The sequence below is a fragment of the Ovis canadensis genome, chromosome 20 (genome assembly GCF_042477335.2).
Source record: "Ovis canadensis isolate MfBH-ARS-UI-01 breed Bighorn chromosome 20, ARS-UI_OviCan_v2, whole genome shotgun sequence".
Lineage (NCBI taxonomy): Eukaryota > Metazoa > Chordata > Mammalia > Artiodactyla > Bovidae > Ovis > Ovis canadensis.
This window is the reverse complement of record NC_091264.1, coordinates 32,135,380-32,155,333: the sequence shown is the minus strand read 5'-3', so window position 1 is coordinate 32,155,333 and position 19,954 is coordinate 32,135,380. Positions and strand designations below refer to the sequence as shown.

The window sequence follows — 19,954 nt, the reverse complement described above, 5'->3', positions numbered from 1 at the left end:
CAGCAAATGCGTGGGTTCCTTCGTGCTAAGTAGAGTGCCATTTCATCATGCTCCTGCAGCTATGAGAGTTGTGTTTGCCTCTGAAGGAGATACGCACATGATTCTCTGCAGCATCTGTAAATTATATTTAAAGTGGCTCTAAGGTGATTGAATATCTCCTCCCAGGCTCCCAGGACCCGGGCGGTAAGGAATGTGAGGAGACACGCGTGTTCCTCCATCATCAAGATGTGTCGTGACTACCCCCAGCTCGTGCTGGTAAGCCCTGACTGTGGTCAAGGAGCCAATGATACGTGCCCAGTTTGCGTACGTTTCCCTGTAAATCCACCCCTGATTTACCTCACATAAGGGGAAAACTAGGAACTTGAGCTTTGCTAAGAAAAAGTATTAGTATACGTGTTCTGGAGTTGGTGTCTTCTTCCTCTCATGCTTGCGGTGGTGGTGATGTTTAGTCACTGAGTTGTATCCAACGCTTTGTGACCGCGTGGACTATAGCCCGCCAGGCTCCTCTGTCCGTGGGATTTCCCAGGCAACAATACTGGAGTGGGTTGCTATTTCCTTCTCCAGGGCATCTTCCTGACCCGGGGGTTGAACCCGTGTCTATTGCATGATAGGCAGATTCTTTACCACTGCACCACCTGGGAGGCCCCCTCTCCTTAGTGGAGTTAAATATGCAAACGTATTATCTCAAATGAATAGGTCTCTTCCATATGGCAGTGTCCCTGTCATTCTACACCTCTTTACGGTACTATGTGATATTCTTAACACCATGCCAAGTAATACACAAGTCTTGAGAGAAGCCAGGTGCAAACCCTAACCTTTTTTGGAGGGTTTCTCTTAAGAAGTTTAGCACTACTTCAGATAACGATTAACCAAAAATTTCTTCTCTGAATACACAGTAGTTATGTCTGTCTGTCTCTTTCTTTCCCTCTCCCCCCACCTTTTTATTTGCTTTTTGTACTTATAAAGTATATGAAGAAGTGAAGTGAAGTCGCTCAGTCGTGTCCGACTCCTTGCAATCTCATGGACAGTGGACTGTAGCCTGCCAGGCTCCTCTGTCCGTGGGATTTTCCAGGCAAGAATACTGGAGTGGGTTGCCATTTCCTTCTCTAGTGATCTTCCCAACCCAGGGATCTAACCCGGGTCTCCCGCATTGTAGGCAATGCTATATAAAACAAACTGATCTTTGTCCATAGTTCAGTGGCTCAGTTGTGTCCTACTCCTTGCAACCCCATGAACCGCAGCACACCAGGCCTCCCTGTCCGTCACCAACTCCCAGAGTTCACTCAGACTCATGTCCATTGAGTTGGTGATGCCATCCAGCCATCTCATCCTCTGTCATCCCCTTCTCCTCCTGCTCTCAGTCTTTCCCATCAGCAGGGTCTTTTCCAATGAGTCAGCTCTTCGCATCAGGTGGCCAAAGTATTGGAGTTTCAGCTTCAACATCAGTCCTTCCGATGAACACCCGGGACTGATCTCCTTTAGGATGTACTGATTGGATCTCCTTGCAGTCCAAGGGACTCTCAAAGTATTCTCCAACACCACCAGTTCATCGCTCAGCTTTCTTTATAGTCCAACTGTCACATCCATACATGACCACTGGAAAAACCATAGCCTTGACTAGATGGACCTTTGTTGACAAAGGAATGTCTCTGCTTTTTAATATGCTGTCTAGGTTGGTCATAACATTCCTTCCAAGGAGTAAGCTTCTTGTAATTTCATGGCTGCAATCACCATCTGCAGTGATTTTGAAGCCCAAAAATATAAAGTGTCTCACTGTTTCCCCATCTATTTGCCATGAAGTGATGGGACTGGATGCCATGATCTTCATTTTCTGAATGTTGAGCTTTAAGCCAACTTTTTCACTCTCCTCTTTCACTTTCATCAAGAGGCTTTTTAGTTCTTCTTCACTTTCTGCCATAAGGATGGTGTCATCTGCATATCTGAGGTTATTGATATTTCTCCCGGCAATCTTGATTCCAGCTTGTGCTTCTTCCAGCCCAGCGTTTCTCATGATGTACTCTGCGTCTAAGTTAAATAGTGGGATGACAGTATACAGCCTTGATGTACTCCTTTTCCTATTTGGAACAGTTCTAACTATTGCTTCCTGGCCTGCATACAGGTTTCTCAAGAGGCAGGTCAGGAGGTCTGGTATTCCCATCTCTTTCAGAATTTTCCACAGTTTGTTGTGATCCACACAGTCAAAGGCTTTGGCATAGTCAATAAAGCAGAAATAGATGTTTTTCTGGAACTCCCTTGCTTTTTCCATGATCCAGCAGATGTTGGCAATTTGATCTCTGGTTCCTCTGCCTTTTCTAAAACCAGCTTGAACATCTGGAAGTTCACGGTTCACATATTGCTAAAGCCCGGCTTAGAGAATTTTGAGCATTACTTTACTAGCGTGTGAGATGAGTGCAGTTGTGCAGTAGTTGGAGCATTCTTTGGCATTGCCTTTCTTTGGGATTGGAATGAAAACTGACCTTTTCCAGTCCTGTGGCCACTGCTGAGTTTTCCAAATTTGCTGGCATATTGAGTGCAGCACTTTCACAGCATCATCTTTCAGGATTTGAAATAGCTCAACTGGAATTCCATCACCTCCACTAGCTTTGTTCATAGTGATGTTTCCTAAGGCCCACTTGACTTCACATTCCAGGATGTCTGGCTCTAGGTGAGTGATCACACCATCGTGATTATCTGGGTCGTAAAGATCTTTTTTGTACAGTTCTTCTGTATATTCTTGCCACCTCTTCTTAATATCTTCTGCTTCTCTTAGGTCCATACCATTTCTGTCCTTTATCAAGCCCATCTTTGCATGAAATGTTCCCTTGGTATCTCTAATTTTCTTGAAGAGATCTCTAGTCTTTCCCATTCTGTTGTTTTCCTCTATTTCTTTGCATTAATCGCTGAGGAAGGCTTTCTTGTCTCTCCTTGCTATTCTTTGGAACTCTGCATTCAAATGGGTATACTTTTCTTTGTCTATGAAGATACTGTAAAAGTTAATATGGAAAAAAAAAAAAGAGAGAGACAGATGGTTTTCCTAGTTATAGACGAGGAAAGCACAGTTCCCCAAATACTGAAGCCTAAATTTCCTTGCCTGTTCAGGCAAAAGAAGAGTGTTGTAATTAAGTTATCAAGTGACAGTCTTATTGGCCTGACTATTCTGGGAATGTCTTCGTCCTCATTTTACCTTCCTTGAGTGACCCACACTCACTGAAAATCAGACCTTCGCCACCTCTGGGTTTCTCTCTCTCTGATATACAGCCCAGTTTTGACATGCTGTACAACCATGTGAAGCAGCTCTTGTCCAACGAGCTGCTGCTGACACAGATGGAGAAGTGTGCCCTCATGGAAGCCCTGGTTCTCATCAGCAACCAGTTCAAGAACTACGAGCGTCAGAAGGTGTTCCTCGAGGAGCTGATGGCACCTGTAGCCAGCATCTGGCTTTCTGAAAACATGCACAGGTAGAGGAGAGCCTTTGCTCTTGACCTTCACTGCATTTGAGCATCCAAGCTCTTCCAAGAGCTGTGCCTGGGGTCGGGGCATAGGATACGGAGGTGTCGTGGCAGCAGTGCGCTTTGATGTGTGTGGGTGGCTTGCTTATTCTCATTGCTCTTGGTGATACCTGAAGGTGTCTAAACTCAGTCTTGGAGTGAAGTGCTGAAAGTACCACCTTGCTCTGCAGAGGTAGAGGAACAGAGAGGGAATGAATAAAGATGGAGAGGGTGGGGCAGAAGGCCCCAGAGGGAGGTCTGCGGCGGTGTCAGGCTACAGCCCCAGCACCTATAGAGAAGTGGGAGCAGCTGGTGGGGGCTGTGCAGGTAGGAGCAGCACAGATACCCCTCTGCCCACATAGCATTTTGAAGTTGGCATCCTCTGTGATTCCTCAGGTGTCACCAGTCACATTTAGAAGGGGGAAGAGAAGTTTAATGAATCCTCACATGACAGCTGACAGTGAATATGATCAGATTCCTCTCACTGCAACAACTGCTCTTTGGGGTTCAAGTAATACAGCTTATCTCTTGAGGAAGTAACTGTCCTTGGTTAACATCATGGTGTAACTTGTCTTTCCCCTCCTGTAGAGTGCTCTCAGATGTTGATGCTTTTATTGCCTATGTGGGGGCCGATCGGAAAAACTGTGACCCGGGGCTGGAGGATCCCTGTGGCTTAAACCGAGCACGAGTAAGTAAGCTTCTCCTGGGAGTGGGAAGGTGTGTTAGCCTTGGATAGAAGTAGGGTATTGTCATTCATCCAGGTTTGTGGAGATTTTTTGTATACGACTGAAAAATCTGGGAGCCTCTGCTTCCCTGAATGTCCTTTCTTTTCTTTGGTCTTGAATTCTTGAGTTAGTTCTCACAGCACAGCTGGTGGCCTTTTTACGAAGCCGTTATTTTGATTTTAAGGCTCTAAGTAGCTCAGAGAACTAAAGGTGTAATGAGGAAGCAGGTCAGAACTTGGTCAGCAGGGTGGATTCTCCGTGCCTTTGCTCTCTGGCATGTAAAGTCCAGGTCTTCGCAGGTGATACAGTGGTACAGAATCTGCCTGCCAATGCAGGAGACGCAAGTCCGGTCCTTGGGTCGGGAAGATCCCTTGGAGAAGGAAATGGAAACCCATTCCAGTATTCTTGCCTGCAAAGTTCTGTGGACAGAGAAGCCTGGTGGGCTATAGAACGTGGGGTTGCAAATAATTGGACATGACTGAACACAAAAACACAACATAGCGTAAAGTCCTAAATGGTGGCCTGACTTGCAAACCTGAGATTTTCCAGGCCTTTGCTATTCAAATGAGCATTGTTCCTAGCTCCATTATGGCAAAAAGTCTTATTAGTTAACCTGGCAAGTTGTCAGTTGGTAGAAAGTACTATGAGTGAGGATTAAGGCAAACCTATGAAGGCCTAAACTGGAGGGTGCAAGACCAACTCAAAACCAATATGAAATGTTGTTAGGGTAAACACAGTTTTGAAGCATGTCCAGTCTACCGCCATTCCACCCTGAATGTGCCCAGTCTCGTCTGAAGCATGTCCAGGCCACCTTTGGGTCCTCAGGAGGGTCACCACAGCCTCTAGGACATCCTCGTGAAAGGGACGCTTCTGGAACCTACCACTGGTCTTGAAGATGGCATTGAATGGGTCCCTTCTGGACTTGACCTTAAAGAAAGAAACAAGAATGCTTGGGGGTGGGAAGCATCTTTCCCTTCTCTCCAACTTTTGTATCACTTTCACCATAATCTTGCAAAGATCTAATAGCCCTGTGGCCTTTTCTTCCCCTTTTATGTTTACTTCTCATGTTCTGTTTTTCTGTAGATGAGCTTTTGTGTTTATAGCATCCTGGGTGTTATGAAACGAACTTGCTGGCCCACTGACCTAGAAGAGGCCAAAGCTGGGGGATTTGTGGTGGCTTATACACCCACTGGGAACCCAATATTCCGTAACCCCTGCACAGAACAGATCCTGAAACTTCTTGACAATTTGCTTGCCCTTATAAGGTGAGTCAGACTAAGGGTTTTTCTCTGTTGTATTTAAGACTTTACCTGACAAATCTCCAAAGCTTAATTTGTGTTTGTTTCTTCAGACCATTTGGTGGTAAATGAGAGATTAAGTCTTGGTTCTTTTCTAGAAGGGCTCTTCTTTTTGAAAATAACATTGGCTTTCCCTTGTCTGAGTCCTGCATTCCAAGTGAACGCATCCGTGGGTGCTAATCTCAAAATGGCTTTTCTCATTTTGAGCGCCCCCTGAGTTCTTTTACTTCCTTTAAATTTCATTCCCTACCAAGTTTTCTTTAGTCTAAAATGTTGCCACTAAGGGAATTTTTCTTTGGGAGCAGGGCAGTTGCTTTCTGTGGTGGTGGTTTCTGGGTTAGATGTTCAGATGCGCTCATCTGGATTTATTAGTAGTGACTATGCTCTCAAATGGACCAGTCATGCCAAAGGAAGGCATGGCACCTCTTCCACGGCAGGGTCCTCGGTTTTTATTTCTCAAAGCTGAGTCCTTAGACCAGCAGCATCAGCAGTCATCTGAGAGCTTGGTTAAAATGTAGAATTAGGGTTTCACCCCAGACACGCTAAATCTAGACTTACTGATTACACGATATATGTTTGATGATCCAGGAATAGATAGTCTCTGCAGTGCAAGAGAGCTTCTGGAGAGAAGCAATTCTTACTGACCAAAGCAAAATTTGATTGCTTTTTTACACATTATAGTGTTTTTGAGTTCAGATGAGAGCTCTGTTCCTCTGCACTTTGGCCTCTCACCCTGTGGTGTAAGACCACAGTCACAACTGGGCAAACCAAACTACTCATGTGTTAGGGATGCTTTGCTGTCAACAGAATCCAAGGTTTTAAGTTAATGTTGACCAAATTGGAGGGCTGGAGTGTCTGAACAAGTTGTCATTGTGGACATGTCTATGGAAATAGACAATATTTTGCTCTGATTTCAAAAGGAGAAAAAGGATTGCAAAGAAGTATGGCTTGCAAGTTGAGAGGGTGGTGGAATATTTAGTCAAGGAAAGGTTTGTTACTATGTGTGTGTTTCTAAGACCAGAAGCATCTTCTATGGCTTAGAGAAATAAGAACGTGATGAAGTCAGGCGGCAGGAGACTCACTGACTTTTTAGGCCTGTGGCCAGAGTCCGTGTGGTGGGAACCTAACCTGAAAACAGGGTGCACCCCTGGTAGGGCAGGGAGACAAGACAGTTGTCAGAGAGTTCAGTGCTCCTGGAAAATCCCAAAGTCAATCAAAAGGTATTTTGAAAAATGTTGACTGTAGTTACGAAGTAGTTAGATTGCTTGAGGAGTGTGCCACTGGAGCTGTTAAAAGTTTTGCCTTATTTTTGTAATAAATTTTATCTTGAAGTATAATGTTAAGGGTACAGATACACATAAGAAAAGGACACGAATTGTGAGTGCAGGCAGATGAATTTTACAAGGTGGACACCTTCGTATAATCAGCACCTACATCAATAAACAACCTTACCCAGTGCCTCTCAGTCCTTCCCTGCCCCTCCAGGGTGACCACTGTTCCGACTTCTAACTAACACTCGATCTGGTTTTGGGAGCTTTAATAAATGGAGTCAGAAGCGTGCAGTCTTTTGTGTCTTGGCTTCTCTTGCTCAGTATTGTTTGTGGGGGCATCCGTGTTATTGCATGTAGTTGCGGCTTGTTCATTTCCATGGCTGGTATGGTATTCCATTGTGTGAATATGCTCTAATTCATTGATCCACTTAGTGTTGATGGACTTTTGGGTAGTTTCCAGCATTTTTTTTTATTACAAAGAATGTAATAAATCTTTTTTTATTACAAAGAACATTTATTACCATTAATGTTCTTCTTACAAATGTCTTTTTGTGTTGGGTAGGAATAGACTCCTACATATAGGAATGGAGTTCCTGGTTTATAAGGTGTGAGTATTTTCAGCTTTCATAGAGTGAATCAAATAGTTTTCAAAAGTTGTACTAATTTACATTTCTGCCAGTTTCTGTATTAACTACTTGTTAGAAGATTCCTGTTTAAATTCCTTATCAACTGATAATCAAGGGTGTCAGAGCTGCACTGTCTAGTGTGGTAGCCATTAGCCACATAGCTGGCAACTGAGCACTTAAAATATGGCATGTCTGAATTGAGATAAACTGTAGGTATGAGAGCCACACCACATTTCAGAAATTTAGTACAAAAAGAATTTAAAATACCTCATTAATTTTTATATTGCTAACACTGAAATGATCTTTTTATGTGTCAGGTTAAATAACAATATCATTAAGCTATTTCTTTTCACTTTTCAAGTTTGGCCGGCTAGAAAATTTTAAATGGCTTACGTGGCTTACATTTTATTTCCACCGGACAGTGTTGTTCTTAGTGTGTTGGATGGAAGATAGATGTGGGGGATAGAATTTTCTGGTTCTCAAAAGGTTCATTATCATTGGCTATCTATTAAGATAACAACTTTTCTGATAAACTTGAAGTTTGTTACATTGTTTCCATGTATCTGCGATGTTTTATTGAAATCTTTGTATGTGGGAAGCCCTGGTTAGCCTAGTGATTATACTTTTTTGTTTGTTTATTTGATATATGTATATATTTTGAAATGTTAACACAGTAGATTTAGTTATCATCATCACCTCATGCGGTTACACATTTTTTATCCTCTGTGATCTCTTTTGTAAGATCTCTCTTTCAAACACATCACACAGGATTGTTAGCTATAGTCACTGTGTTGTATATATTACCTCTCCAGAACATGCTTATCTTTTTAATGGAAGTTTGTACCTCTGACCACCTTCACCCATTAGCCCCAGCCCCGTCTCCATCTGGCACCAATCAAACTGGTTCTGTTCCTCTGAGTTTGGGTTTTCCTATTCCATACGTAAGACCACACTGTGTTTGTCTTGCCGTGTCTGATGTGTTTCATGTACATAATGCCCTCAAGGTCCCTCATGTCACAGAGAGCAAGATTTTCTCCTCTGTTGTGGCTGAATAATATACACCTGTGTGTATGATGGCTGCATTCTTAGCTGACGATAATAAGAATATTTCAGATAGGTACAGATGATGCACAACTTGAAATTTTTATCGCTTGCTCGTCTTTTTCTTTGCCATACAGTAACCAGTTCCTCGTAATAGTGGACGCATAGTGCTCTAACTTGCCAGTGTGTCAGGAAAGGCGATATTTTAGGAATCTGAATATTACTAGGGCTTGTTGGACACCCTGCTTATGAACACCTGATCTGGGGTCAGAGACACCAGAGCAGTATGTACTGAGTCCTTCTTCCACTGCATGTGAGTTAGAAGTGCAGTACCATGGTGCCACTCCTTAGTGAGAAGTCGTTCAACTTAAAAATATGCGTCAGCATAGTAAAACCATACTAACAGAAAAGGGGGGCGACCCAGTTGATCATCTTAGTTGACATAGAAAAGGCATTTGACAAAATCCAATACCCTCTCATGATAAATCCAACACCCTCTCAACAATGTTGTTTTGCAACAGCAAACTAGGACTAGAAGGAAAGTTTCTCAACATGAAAATGATTTTGACGAAAAATCCGTAGGTTACATTAATACTCAGTGGTGACAGATAAAAAGTTTTTCCTCTGTCATCAGGAACATGAGAAGGATGTCCACTTTCACCACTGTTGTTTAACATTGTGTGCTAGAAGTCCCATACACAACAACTAGATAAGAAAGAAATAAAGGTGTCCAAATTGGAAAAGAAGCAAAACTATCTGTATGCACAAATGATGATCCTCCCATTTCATGGAAGATCCCCCCCAAAAAAACAAACAAAACAAAACAAAAACTACTACTGCTAATAAATAAATTCAGCCAAGTTATAGAATACAAGATCAACATACAAAAATCAGTTGTGTTTTTATACACCAGCAATGAATGATCCCCAAAGGAAATTAAGAACTTAATTACATTTGTAATAGCATTCAGAAGAATAAAGTATCTAGGAATAAATTTAACCAAGGGATATGTAAGACATATTCTGAAAACTAAAAACCATTCCTGGAATTAAAGATGACCTAAAGGGAAAGGCATCCTGTATTCATGGATTGGAAGACTCAAGTTCATTAAGATGGAATATTACCCAAAGCAGTCTGAATGTTGAATGCAGTCCCTATTGAAATTCCAACAGTGGGAATTCCCTGGCAGTCCAGTGGTCAGGATTGCATCCCCTCTACTGCAGGGGGCACAGGATTGATCTCTGGTCAGGGAAATAAGGTCCCCCAGGCTGAGCAGCAAACAAACAAATTTCCAACAGTGTTTTGTTTTGCAGAAAGCTGATCCTCAGATTCATATGGAATTGCAAGGAGCCCCCAAAAGCCAAAACAGTTTTGAAAAAGAAGCACCAAATTGGGAGACTCAGGATGTCTCAATTTCAAAACTTATTGCAGAGCTAGAGAAGTTAAAATAGTTTGTAACTGAGAAGGATAGTGATGGTGCCTTAGTCACTAAGTTGTATCCGACTGACTCTTCGTGATGCTGTGGACTGTAGCCTGCCAGGCTCCCCTGTCCATGAGATTTTCCAGGCAAGAATACTGGAGTGGGTTGCCGTTTCCTCCTCCAGGGGATCTTCCCAACACAGAGATTTAACCCGCATCTCTTGCTTGGCAGGCCTATTCTTTACCATTGAGCCACCTGAGAAGCCCACTGAGAAGGGTGGACATACAGAAACAGATAATCTCATCAAAATGAGCAAAAGGCTTGAATAGACTTGTCTCTAAAGAAGATGTACAGATGGCCAATGTGGCTATGAAAAGATGCTGAACGTCTTTAGTCATTAGGGAAATGCAAATCAAAACTAAAGAAACCTCACATCCATTAGGATGGCAGCTATCTAAAAATCAGAAAATAAGTGTTAGGAAGTATGTGGAGAAATTGGGACTCTTATACACTGTTGGTAGGAATGTAAAATAGTACACCTGCTGTGCAAAACACCTTGCAGTTCCTCAAAAATTAAAAATAGTGGGAATCCTTGGTGGTCCGCAGCTTAGGACTCTCCGCTTCCACTGCAGGGAGGCCAGTTTCAATCCCTGATCAGAGAACTAAGATCCTGCAGTACAGCACACACACCCCCCCCAAAAAAAGAAAATTTAATTAAACAATTAAAAATTGAAAACAGAATTACCACGTTAAGCAGCAATTCCAGCTCAAGGTGTATACTCAAAAGAATTAAAAGTGGGTCTTAAAGAACTATTTATACATCCATGTTCATAGCAGTATTACTCACGATAGCATATAAAACCTGGAAGCAACCAGAGTCTCATCAGTGGATGAGTAGATAAGCAAAATGTGATCTGTACAGTAGAATATCATTCAGCCTTAAGAAGGAGGGAGTTTTTGCAACATGCTACAGTATGGGTAATCCTTGACTTTATGCTAAGCGGAGTAAGCCAATCACAAAAACGCAGTTTGAAGGAGTGTAGTGATGAATGCACATGGTTAGGTTTTTTAAAAATTATTGAAGGTTTTCAAAAAATAAGCATGGTCTAAAGTAATCATGTCCATCCTTTGTAAAGTTATCTGTTTATTTATCTATTTGGCTGTGTCGGGTCCTAATCGCAGCGTGCAGAATCTCGGTTGCAGCACACAGACTCTAGTTATGCTCAGGCTTAGTTGCTCCATCACATACGGGATTAGTTCCTCAACCAGGGATCGAACCTGAGTCCCCTGCAACGCACAACGGATTTCTTACCACTGGACCACCAGGGAAGTCCCTCAGTGTTCATCTTAAATATTTAATCTGCCTGGTCCCATCTTATATTCTAGAATTTCCTGTACATTTGAAAGTTTTATAATTAACCTTTAAAAGAAAAATAGGTAGCTGTGCCTCTGGCTATCATGTTCAGGGGTGCCGTTGCTGTGGAAGACAGATTAGGTCCGTACTTTAACAAAGATGATAACTATTCAGGTGAGTCATTTTTGGTGAGGAAGAAATGCTCATGTTAGGAATTGCATAGGTGCCTCTAGGAGGCTAAACAGCTGTCAGAACATTGTTGGGTCCACCCTGTTGGATCAGAGGCAAAAAAATCCTAAAGATGGGGGTATATTACTACCTGCTGTCTATTCCTGCCTGTGTTCCTGCACCACAACGCCTCTTACATTTCGGCAGTCAGAAAACAGAGCACCCAGGCGCTATCTCAGATTTGAAAGAATTTTGCTTTCCAGCTTTAGATTGAGATGTTGTCCAGCTGTCTCAGAATTCAGTTCTTGTGGTTGATTGCTGTTAGGTGTTGTATACCATACAGATAAACTTAATAGCTTCAAGTCTAACCCCTTCTCCAGGGAAACATTTAAATTCTTCTGCCAAGAATAGTGCTGACAGGAAGATGTCTGTGTGGAAATGCAACATCATTGAATTGTAAGGTAAAATCCATTCTTTCCTTCTGCAGCAGGCTAAGAAAGTTCACACAACATTCTTATTTTTTTCAGAACTCACAATACATTATACGCACCAGAAATGCTAGCCAAAATGGCAGAACCTTTCACAAGGGCTCTGGATATGCTTGAAGTGGAAAAATCTGCTATTTTAGGTAAGAAGTTGAACCTTTTTTTTTTTCTTGAAGTTCAGCTTATCCCTAATGCAGCTTCATTGTGCCTTGTGTCCCTTTCTCCTCACCTGGCAGTACCTTGACCACTAGTTTGTTCAGAAATGCTCAAATGGAATTCCTCCAGGCTCTCTGGAAACAAACGCATTCACTTCATTATCTTAACATGCAGAGAAGGTCTCCAGAAGCAAACACACCCCACATTAACCCCTCTTCTGCTTTAGCTACCAGCTGGTGGTACATGTTAGAGTGTTTCGATTGTAAATCATGGTTTTTTTGACCTGAAGGATATTAGCTTACTTTCCTGTCTTTTGTATGGGGGGCAGGAGGAAGGGGGAAAGTAATCAAACAATTAAGCTTAAATAGCTTTACAGTAAAATATTATATTTATTATTAAATTTTTAAAGGAATAGTTTCTACATCAAGTTTCTCAAGTTTTGCCTTTATCAGAACGTTGCTTTAACTCATATTTACCATTAGCAAATAACTCTACAGTCATAATCACGATATGCGCTGTGTAGAAAAGTGACTGGGAGAGAGGGTTTATTGGAAGACCCAACCCAGTCATGGAGAGGAGTCACAAGATTGCCTCTGAGTGGAGACTTAGGATGCACAGGAACCAACCAGACTGGGGGGCAAAAGAAGATGCTGAGCATTCTACACAGACAAGAGTGGCAGATGCCAGAATCCCAGGCATGAGGCAGAAGGTGAAGGTGAAGTCGCTCAGTCGTGTCCGACTCTTTGCGACCCTGTGGACGGTAACCTACTAGGCTTCTCCATCCATAGGATTCTCCAGGCAAGAATACTGGAGTGGATTGCCATTTCCTTCTCCAGGGGATCTTCCCAACCCAGGGATCGAACCCAGGTCTCCCGCATTGGAGGCAGATGCTTTAACCTCAGTATATCCAGGGAAGAGGAGGCGACTCGTGGCTGGAGCACAGAGAGCAGGGTGATCGGTTAGAAGTTGGAACTGGAGACAACAGAGTTGTGTAAACTGTGTGCTGATCTCTGAAAGTTCAGGCTGGCTCTCCATCACAGCCCCCCCAGTGTTTCTTGCCCCGGCTGTCACCTCTGCCTGGCCCTGGCCATTATTAAGCAATCTAATGTGCATGCCTCAGCCATGACTTAATGACAAGAAGACTGTTGCTTTCCCTTTCCAGGGCCCATCTGTCTTGACCTAAATGATCCTGGGCCATTTCCTTTGGCACCACTACTTAAGTTCCCTGTTTCATACATCAGTAAAGATAGAACATCCAAGAAATGTCTTACTATTAGTATAAAAAGTAGGTTTTGCTTCACCGCCTATTCCTCTTCCATCCCCCTTCCGTTATTCAAATTAAGCCAGGAACTCGTGCTGTAGAAATGTATGACCAACCAAAACATAGTAGAATGGGTAAACAGTTCCCTCTGGCAGCTGCCAAGCAGAAGCAAGGCTGGAAACAAAATTGCCTCTGATGAGAAGTACAGATCTTCGACGGCAGCTCTTAGACTGAGATAAATGGGTTTCATTTTGATCTGCCGTACATCTCGGCCCTTGGCATAATTTTTTGCTTGAAAAAGAGATTCTGTGACTTAAAAGGGAAGGGGTACATTCCAAGTGCTTTATGGAGAGATCATTTGGGGCTGTCATTGGTGCTTCGGTACAAGTTCCATCTGGAGAAACCCAGGCTAAAGTTGGAGTCCTCAGACCTGGACACTTAAATGGCTTTCACCTTTGCCTGCAAAGACAGTGTAATAATCCCTTCAGGGAAGCTATTAGCTTCTCCTGCTGGTAGAAGACTTGGTTAGCTGCTTTGCATTTATAGCACCCCATCCCACCCCCACTCCCCAAACCACCTCTGCCTGTGAAAGGTGCTGGTAGGTTGAGAGCCCTCAGCAGTGGAGCAGCAGGTTCCTGACCCATCTTTGTCTGTAGGATTACCTCAGCCTCTCCTGGAACTGAATGACTCTCCTGTCTACAAAACGGTCTTGGAAAGAATGCAGCGTTTCTTCTGCACCCTCTATGAAAACTGGTAAGGAAGCCATGCTGCCTTTTCATGTTCTCCTAGAGATGCCCTGTGTAGGAATGGCCTTGGGTTTTATATCTGATCCAGCATTCTAGTGTGCAGGTAATATGAAGACAGAATTTGACAAATGATTCTAGTGTCAAATCAAAATGAACAGGCTGATTGCCTCCTTTTTCTTTTTTTTTAATTGTCACATGTGCCTTTAATCCTAGCCATGACTTGATATTTTAATGCCCACCTTGTCTATTTCCAGTGCATATAATGATGAGATCAGAGTAGAAGATACAGTGATGGGGATGCAGGTTCTCAGACCCCTTACTACTTTGCATGGGACACTAGAAGGTGGCGGCTATGTTTGGTGGCCTGGGGTCCTGGTTGTGGTATCTGGGGCGGGGGAATAACTGGCTCTGCTGTCAACAAGTTTCCTTAAAAGTGGTGGGGGCTGGTATTTTCACTTCTGATAGAAGATTAAGTCCACATCTTCAAAGGATGCTTAAACTGAAGTTCTCTTAAGAAGGAAATACAGTCAGTTGCTTTTCTAGCTGAGAAGTCTTCTCGTAGACAAGAGATTCCCAGGGGAGTCAGGGATGGTGGTGACAGATCATGGATTTGATTTTGTCCATGATTTTCCCTTGCAGTTTCCATATCCTCGGGAAGGCAGGCCCTTCCATGCAGCAGGACTTCTACACCGTGGAGCACCTGGCCACCCAGCTCCTCAGCTCTGCCTTCGTCAACTTGAACAATATTCCTGACTACCGACTCCGACCCATGCTTCATATCCTTTCGAAAGTCCCTGGAAAACCCCCAAAGGGCCAGAAGGTTAAGACAAGAACTGTTGACAGGCACTAGAGGAGGCAGAACTGAGCTGCGTGAAACAGATGGCGTCATTTCTATTCAGTATCCAGTAACTACATTAAAAGGACAAGAGGATTGAAGTAAACAGCAGGGACAACCTGGAAGCAGTTCAGGGGGTCTTGAAAGCTCTTTCTCCTTAGAGATAGATATCTTTACCCTCCCACTGCTTGGAAAGATGGAAGATGAAGCTCTTATCCCTTTTCTGTACTTTGTCGGGTGCCTCTCTTTGAAGACACACTCTCATACTGCATTCTCAGTCAGATTCTTTGTTTTCATTTGTTTGTTTTGGGGAGTGTCTTTCTTCCCTGAAGTTACAGCATAAGGAAAGTGGTGAAGGAGAGCTTATTGTAGTTCCAGCCTCACAGGGGAGCAGTGCTTTAGAACAACAGGGTGTGCGCTCGTACGCTAAGGCTCCTTAACCTGCCTCGGCATGGGTCTTTGTGAAGCCTCTGGTGCTCTTCTGTCCCCCGGAGCACTATGAAGCCCTGGTGTCTCCCATCCTTGGACCTCTTTTCACCTACCTCCACGTGGTAAGAGATCAGTCAGGAAAGAGTAGCACAGAGACCCCTTAGAGTGGGTGGGCCTCTTGTGAGTCTCACAAGAGCTCCCAGAAGTGTTGTCTCTCTGCCCTGCCAGGACAGCTGCACATCCGCCCCACCCTACCCTCCACCCCCACCCTGCACTGGATAGAGCAGCTCACCCAAGAACCAGACTGGTGCCATTGCCCACCGAGCACATGCAGACTCGAGTTCTGCTCCTGTCCTGTTAGCTGAGGAAAGGTGGTCAGCAGCATGCTCCTCTGGAGTTCTGTTTCCCCAACTCTTGAATTAATCAGGGAGACCAGCGGGGCAGAGAGTTAGGTGTGTCCAGAAGAGACTCAGGAATTAGAAAATGCTCTTGATCCGTGCCAAGCAAAGAAATGTTTGATATGCTGCCCTTCACTCGGGTTTGGGAGAGGATGCTGTTCCGTTGCTGAGTCATGTCTAACACTCTTCAACCCCATGGACTGTAGCCCACCAGGCTCCTCTGTCCGTGGGATTTTCCAGGCAAGAACATTGGAGTGGGCTGCCATTTCCTTCTCCAGGGGATCTTCCCAGACCAGGGATCAAATCTGTGTTTCCTGCATTGTCAGGTGGATTCTTTACCACTGAGCCACCTTGGGAGAGGTTACAGAAACCATATCTGGTTTTTTAACCTTGTGGGATTTCCTAAGGCTCTGCAGTTGTTACCTGGACTCATCCTCAGCTAATTCTAACCACAAAGTGGCCCTTAGATGTTATCTTTTCCAGCCTCGCCCCCAGTGTAGCGCTTATTTCTGTTTTGTTTTCCCAGAGGCTTTCCCAAAAATGGCAAGTCATCAACCAGAGGAGCCTGCTTTGGTAAGGGAGTATCTCTTCTCGATGGATGAGCTGGCAGCCAGGTTTGGGGTGAGAGAAGGCAGCCATGGGGTAGGAAGGATTCTGCCATCCCAGGTCTAAAAGAGTACTGGGTTATTGTCATGCTCAGCCTAAATGGTAGAAGGAAGGATTCTACCATCCCAGGGCTAGAATAGTGGGTTATTGTTATGCTCAGCCGAAATGGTAGATGGCAACCGGCAGACTCGGCTCAAGCTTTCATTGGGGGTACCTTCAGCTGCCTTAGGTGAATGCTGAGACATTTTTACCACTTAGGATTTTGATCTAGTCCCCTTGAGCCAGCTGGATAGTCACAAGTGTTATAATGGTGCTCCTCAGTGATCACTGCTGCTGCATACAGGCTCTCTGCAGCTGTGGAGAGCAGAGGTCACCCTTTGTTACAGTGCCTGGGCTTCTCACTGCAGTGGCTTCTCTTGTGGAGCGTGGGCTCGAGGGTGTGTAGGCTCAGCAGTTGTGACACGTGGGCTTAGTTTCCCTGTGGCATGTGGGCTCTTCCCGGACCAGGGAGCGAGCCCATGTCCCCTGGGTTGGCAGGTGGATTCTTAACCACTGGAAGTCCACCGCTGCCCATTCCTAACGTCCAAGTGGAATGCAGGCCAGGGAAGTCAGGAGGAGGAAGTGGGCACAGAGGGCCTGGCTAGGGCCACTGCTGCTTTTGCGTCCCCTGAGACTTGGTCCCTGATTTCTTGCAGTGGAGAAGATGAGACAACAGATGAAAACCCAGAGTCTCAAGAGATGCTGGAGGAACAACTGGTGAGGATGTTAACCCGAGAAGTCATGGACCTGATCAGTAAGTGGCGTGGGAACCAGGGGTAGAAGACAAGCCTTTTTCTGGAAAAACAGCTGGTCACTTACCTAACATGTTTGCAGCAACACTGACAGACTGATAAGAAATAATGAACTAAATAGAAACTAGGTAGCCCTTAAGTCAACTTAAAGACACGTTATGAATTGTGAACTGAATTGGCATTGTTCATACTAAGGCCAGTATGTGAAGAAATGGTTCAAATGGCAGGAGGAATTTGGATTAATGGTAGGAGTGACTTCCTAGCTTTGTCAAATGGATAAACTTTTAATTCTTGGACATGCAGGTGGTTATATTTCTTTTTTATTTTTTGATTAGTTCATTTGTTTGACATCCAAAGTAGACCAATTAAACCTGTGAGACCTCTACTCCCAGTCAGTTACTCTTAGGTCATTCTGTAATTTCCCTCCAGTTGCTTGAACTTGAAGAGGGACCAGAACACGGTCTGGTTAAATGCTTCGGTTTCTGTTGGTGAAGCCAACTTTGTGCCTGGACGGTCCTCTACCTTCCCCCGTCCTCGCCTGCCCAGAGACAGTTTGGGATCCACTGGCCTGAGATGGCTATTGTCTGGTGATAATCAGCCCAGTAACCCTGCTTTCTTGCTTTAGCTGTGTGCTGTGTTTCAAAGAAAGGTGCTGACCACACTACTGCTCCCCCTGCAGATGGAGATGGTAAGTGAGGCTGTTGCAGCCCTTGGAGGTCAGCCTTTAAGCTCCTACTCCTAAATACTGTTGCTTCTGTAACCAGGTCAGTTCCCATGGAAAGCATGTCCCTAGCAGGCTGGTGTGGAAGAGTCTTTGTACACATACATGTAGCTTTCCCCCATACTGGCCCCCTTGCTGTATTCTCCAAGAGCCTCTGCACCAAGAGCACCAACAGCCTCTGCACTTGGTGATCTCTCTATCCAGATTCTGGATCAATCTATCCAGAATGATTGTTCTCCCAGCTATATGCTGGACCATCCCAGGATATTGTTGCTTTGATTCAGGTCTCTGCTCAGATGTCACTTCTGAGGGGTGTCTTTTATGTCTGTCTCATCAAAAACAGCAGCGCCAGCCTCTGGTCTCCTCCTCTGCTCTGTCTTACCAGCACTGATCACTACCTGACATCATGTTTTACTTATAGTTTGTCAATTACTTCTCTCCTTCACTAGAACTTAACTCTGAACAAGAAAGGGATTTTGTCCTATTTCTGTTATATCCCCAGTAAGTAACTCAGTGTCTGCTACAGTGGGTGCTCAAATACTGGTTCAGTGATAAAAGAGCCTCAGCATTTGTGGCTTTTTAAGTAACTGTCCCGAAAAAATTGTTTTGCAAGTGTACAGTTAGGTGTATCCCTAGATCTGCCGTGGGCCAGGGCTTCTACACCCTCTCATGCGCTTAAGGGGATGTCCCAGTACCTAGAACCACCTGTCAGCCCAGGATCCTCACTCCGCTTTAATCCAGGCTTTTGTCAGAAAGGACAGCCTCTGTTCTGAAAGGATGAACCTTCACATTCTGCTCTCTACTTACAGATGAAGAGATGATGGCCACAGAGGTAGCCCCCTCGGCCATGGCGGAGCTTACAGACCTGGGGAAATGCCTGATGAAGCATGAGGTGGGTGGAGGGGCAGTTGAGGTTCTCTCCTTGCCCTGCTGGGGAGCCCGCATCCACTCTACTCACTTTCTGGTACCACCAGGAGGGTATTTATTCCTTCACATGGGAAAGGCACAAGGCCCCGGTGTTGCCACGCTGGCGTGGGTCAAGGCTCAGATAAACACCCAGGCACGTCGCCACCAGGCCCGTGTTCAGCTTCCCCGAGCCTGGGTGCGGTCTCCTTCCTGCACAGGTTTTCTTTTCTATACTGATTGGTTCCTGTTTTTGATGGCCTGATAGACATAGCAGAAACAAACTCCCATCTCTTCAGTAGCTGCTTTTACCATTTTCCTGCTTACCTATTGAAACCCTAGTTCCTGATGCATAACAGAGAACACTGTGCTTGAGTTCTCATTGTGTTCCTTCATTCCTTTCCCTTAGGATGTTTGTACAGCGCTGTTAATTACGGCCTTCAACTCCCTGGCCTGGAAGGACACTCTGTCCTGCCAGAGGACGACCACACAGCTCTGCTGGCCTCTCCTCAAACAAGTATGGTTCCTCATCCCTCCTCCTCACCTCCAATGAAACGCTGGGGTCATGGGGATTGAATCAGTCGGACGAACCCGGGTGCTGGGGCCTTCAGAGAGTCCCCCTTCACCCTGAGCACAGCTGTCTCCCCAGGTGCTGTCAGGGACACTGCTCGCAGATGCTGTTACATGGCTGTTCACCAGCGTGCTGAAGGGCTTACAGACACATGGGCAGCACGACGGCTGCATGGCTTCCCTGGTCCACCTGGCCTTCCAGATATATGAGGCACTGGTGAGTGGAGAAAGCCTTCAGGCAGGATGGCTGCAGTTGATCCCTCACAGGCCGCTTCCAGTCACTGGGGCCTTAATACAATGCAGGCAGTTGCCAAGTTGCTAGTGCTGCCTCTGCGATGTGGGTGTGGCAGGGCCCAGACCCATGCCATTGAGTGGGTTTATCCCTACTTCTCAGCGGCCCAGGTACCTGGAGATAAGAGCTGTGATGGAGCAGATTCCAGAAATTCAGAAGGACTGTCTGGACCAGTTTGACTGCAAGCTGTTGAACCCCTCTCTGCAGAAAGTGGCTGACAAGCGCCGGAAGGACCAATTCAAGCGCCTCATTGCTGGGTGCATTGGGGTAGGTCTCACGTTTTCTTTAGTGCTCCCAACCACCTCTGCAGTCGCCTCAGAAACCAGCTGTGGTCATGCGCATTACGGTAAGATAATCCTTAAAGTAACCC

General features: G+C 44.9%; 1 protein-coding gene across 1 annotated transcript in view; it reads left to right on the top strand.

Annotated features, from left to right (window-relative positions):
• The window catches only part of XPO5 (exportin 5), a 43,982-nt gene that overhangs the window by 21,657 nt on the left and 2,371 nt on the right, over positions 1-19,954 (top strand). The window contains exons 17-31 of the mRNA XM_069564575.1: positions 166-255; positions 3,259-3,458; positions 4,077-4,176; positions 5,297-5,478; positions 11,919-12,019; positions 13,950-14,046; positions 14,679-14,815; positions 15,328-15,425; positions 16,228-16,274; positions 17,003-17,100; positions 17,724-17,786; positions 18,629-18,711; positions 19,132-19,239; positions 19,372-19,509; positions 19,687-19,851. Coding sequence (XP_069420676.1) covers positions 166-255; positions 3,259-3,458; positions 4,077-4,176; positions 5,297-5,478; positions 11,919-12,019; positions 13,950-14,046; positions 14,679-14,815; positions 15,328-15,425; positions 16,228-16,274; positions 17,003-17,100; positions 17,724-17,786; positions 18,629-18,711; positions 19,132-19,239; positions 19,372-19,509; positions 19,687-19,851 — 1,707 coding nt within the window. The remainder of the gene's footprint in view (positions 1-165; positions 256-3,258; positions 3,459-4,076; positions 4,177-5,296; positions 5,479-11,918; positions 12,020-13,949; positions 14,047-14,678; positions 14,816-15,327; positions 15,426-16,227; positions 16,275-17,002; positions 17,101-17,723; positions 17,787-18,628; positions 18,712-19,131; positions 19,240-19,371; positions 19,510-19,686; positions 19,852-19,954) is intronic.